The sequence below is a fragment of the Perkinsus marinus genome, assembly GCF_000006405.1.
Source record: "Perkinsus marinus ATCC 50983 genomic scaffold scf_1104296932818, whole genome shotgun sequence".
NCBI lineage: Eukaryota > Perkinsozoa > Perkinsida > Perkinsidae > Perkinsus > Perkinsus marinus.
In genome coordinates this window covers 2,557-5,800 of record NW_003215349.1, presented here as the reverse complement: position 1 = coordinate 5,800, position 3,244 = coordinate 2,557, and the positions used below count along the sequence as shown (strand labels likewise).

At 42.7% G+C, this 3,244-nt stretch overlaps 1 protein-coding gene across 1 annotated transcript in view; it reads right to left on the bottom strand.

The window, feature by feature from the left end:
* The window catches only part of Pmar_PMAR013000 (hypothetical protein), a gene marked incomplete at both ends in the record, with an annotated part of 6,591 nt that extends 5,039 nt beyond the window's left edge, over positions 1-1,552 (bottom strand). Inside the window, 3 exons of the mRNA XM_002785375.1 lie at positions 93-175; positions 932-1,004; positions 1,398-1,552. Coding sequence (XP_002785421.1) covers positions 93-175; positions 932-1,004; positions 1,398-1,552 — 311 coding nt within the window. The remainder of the gene's footprint in view (positions 1-92; positions 176-931; positions 1,005-1,397) is intronic.
* Positions 1,553-3,244: the final 1,692 nt, after the last annotated feature.

The following is a 3,244-nucleotide window of genomic DNA, read 5'->3' as shown; positions in this document are numbered from 1 at the left end:
TCCTTTCCCCTCCGTACGTCTGCCGAAATTTAATCTCAAATTCTCTGAAAAACGATCATCACCAGAAAATATTCAAAAAATGCTCATCTTACTGGAGGTAGTGCATAAGTCGTTCCTCGCGCTTAGACGTGCTGCCATAGGAACGTAAAAATGGAGGCAGACCGGTCGTACCCGTCTAAGAGAAAAAACGGAGAATATTCTCGCAGTGTGGAAAACGCGTTATTATTCGCGGTGATATGCAGTAGTCGTGGAATATATACTATTCACAAACTCCAGTGTTGGGAAATAAGCTCATTAATTATAAAAGATTACATACAAATTCGGGTAGAAGTGTACAGAAAAACCAACAAGAATTTCCTCACAATTTTCATATTGTCACAAACACATGTGTTGGAGTAGGAATATATGTAATCGCTTTCCTCAGCTGAGCTCAGGAGTTTCCTATACAGTGTTGGAGTAGGAATATATGTAATCGCTTTCCTCAGCTGCTGAGCTCAGAAGTTTCCTATACAGTGTTGGAGTAGGAATATATGTAATCGCTTTCCTCAGCTGCTGAGCTCAGGAGTTTCCTATACAGTGTTGGAGTAGGAATATATGTAATCGCTTTCCTCAGCTGCTGAGCTCAGGAGTTTCCTATACTGTGTTGGAGTAGGAATATATGTAATCGCTTTCCTCAGCTGCTGAGCTCAGAAGTTTCCTATACAGTGTTGGAGTAGGAATATATGTAATCGCTTTCCTCAGCTACTGAGCTCAGGAGTTTCCTATACAGTGTTGGAGTAGGAATATATGTAATCGCTTTCCTCAGCTGATCATACGAATTCGAGTAGAAGTGTACAAAAAAACCAACAAAAAATTATCAAAATTGTCACCAACACATAATGTAGTTGACCATGTGCATATTTTTCAACACTCTTATGAGTGATAAACTCACCTTAGGAATGATCGTATTGCCGTCACCAACAGCAGCAGATGACGATAACAGCGAAGCCACTTTATGAGAGAACCTGCCACAGCAACCGGGTGTCAATTCGACATAATTCTGATCGCAGCTAATGCGATTCCCATCATCATTATGAAAATATTGGTTTTTTTTTTCATAATCAGGATTATAATAGCAAAATCACGCATCGCTGACACCAGAAATTATGAAAATGATCAGATTGAACCTTTTTCCAGACTCTATTGCACTTCATGTATAGATATATTTTCTATATGTTATTATACAATGGAGTTTCACAACCCGTTTTACGCGAAGTGGCGTCGTAAAATTCGGTGTGTAGTAGTCGTAAAATATGTTTCTACTGCTGTTTTTCATATCACTAGGATGAAGCTCTACTATAGTATTTTGTATGAATCTGCAAAAATTCTGAATTAACTCCAATAATTTCCATCGTCACCTTCTGCATCTGATCTCCTTCAAAGTGAGGGTATCGTCATCATCATCAACAACAACTTCAGCATTGAGGGTTGCTGCCTCCAAAGGCTCGTTGCCCGACAGGGGCTCTTCTGGTACCACTCCTTCCTCAGTTTCTGCTGCTGCTGCTGTTATCATGGATTCAACACTATCACTGAGAACAATCTGTATTGTCAACGGCTGTTTTACACGGGGGCAAAATATCCGAAAATGTTCCCATAAACGTTCACGCTTTCAAAGGGTGGGGGCTTTGGAGGTGTCTCCCAACTTCCATGATAGCAAACGCAGTGTCGCGTGAGTAAAACCTGAGCGGACACAGGGAGTGTCCCCCCTCCTTCTACACGCAATTATTACGCGTGCGTCTCGCACGCAGAAGACAAATGGCTGTGCGCGTTCGTGCAAATCAATCCGTGGCGTAACAATATGCTGCGGTGTGAGTTAACGTGATACAGCTAAGGAACCTTCTAGTTCCTCTCTCCCAACCCTTCCGACCCGGGAGCTGTGCGACGGTCTTGGTACCTTCACACAACAATCACGTCGCGGTAACGCAGTGTCAACAATGCGGAGCCCGCTAGCTCCGGGTTTTGTGTTGGTGCTTCTCTACCGTTACGTGATTCCTCAACCACACTCCCGTGTCACAAGGGTTATACTGTTGAATAGTAATTTAAGTGGTATCGCAGCGCTCATGCCAAGAGCAGTCCCGAGAAGAACGACCTGATGTCGACTTTATACAATTTTCAACACGTTCCTATGGTGAAATGGTAACACATTCGACTGTACATTAGGAGGTGTCCGGTTCGATTCTTATCGAAGAATGTGAAATTAATATCGTAATATATACTTGGCACTTATTGGTGATATTTAGTTAATACAAGATCGAATTCACTAAGAAGGCTGAGGGGATATTACAAGTGCATATTAACGAACACAACGAACTCAATTTTCGGCAAAGGGGGCTCAAATACTTAGAAACATTCAAACGGTCATGGACAGAGACACTTCTTTGGAGAGTAAGAGTTATTCTAACCTGAAGCAGGCATATATGCAAGGGTTGGTGATGTCGAATATTCAGAGGTGGAATATATAAACTCGTTCACTGCAGCGACGAGGTACGACGATTCGGCTGTTGGCAGAATGGCAACTGACTCGTCCACGAATGAGCTGCTAGTAGTAGTAGTAGTAGTAGTGGTAGTAGTAGTAGTAGTAGTAGTAGTAGTAGTAGTGGTAGTAGTAGTAGTAGTAGTAGTAGTAGTAGTAGTAGTAGTAGTAGTAGTAGTAGTAGTAGTAGTGAGTAATAGTAAAATTAATAGTAAGAGTCATATCGGACACTTCCAGATGGTAGTGGGAAACGGAGACTCTGATCTATTCATAAGTCCAAGACATCACAAAACAACACTACTTCCCTTTCCGATTTGTGCCATGGAAGATAAGTATCCTCGGGGTGAACGAGGATTCACAAACACTGCTAGTAGACTACCAAATCAGCAGCGAGCTGCTCATCCCTGAATATGTCAAGTATAGATATTATGCGCTGTTGAATAAGTGTCAGTAAAAACGTCGTCACTGCGGATCGAACACGAGTACATTGAAATTTCCAATTTGGAAATGGGCGCATTTTTGTGTGCTTCGATATTTTTGCGCGGGACATCAAGGATTTACCACGCAGTATGAAGATTTCCTCACATCCTACGTTAAGGAGTGGAGACGTGTACGGCGACAAATCACATTGTGACGTCGCGGCTTACGCCTCCTCGTAAGGGCCTTGATGATGTTGGCATGCGATGTCGGGACCTACTTCGATCAGCCGGCGCGCGCGGTGAATTGTGCGTT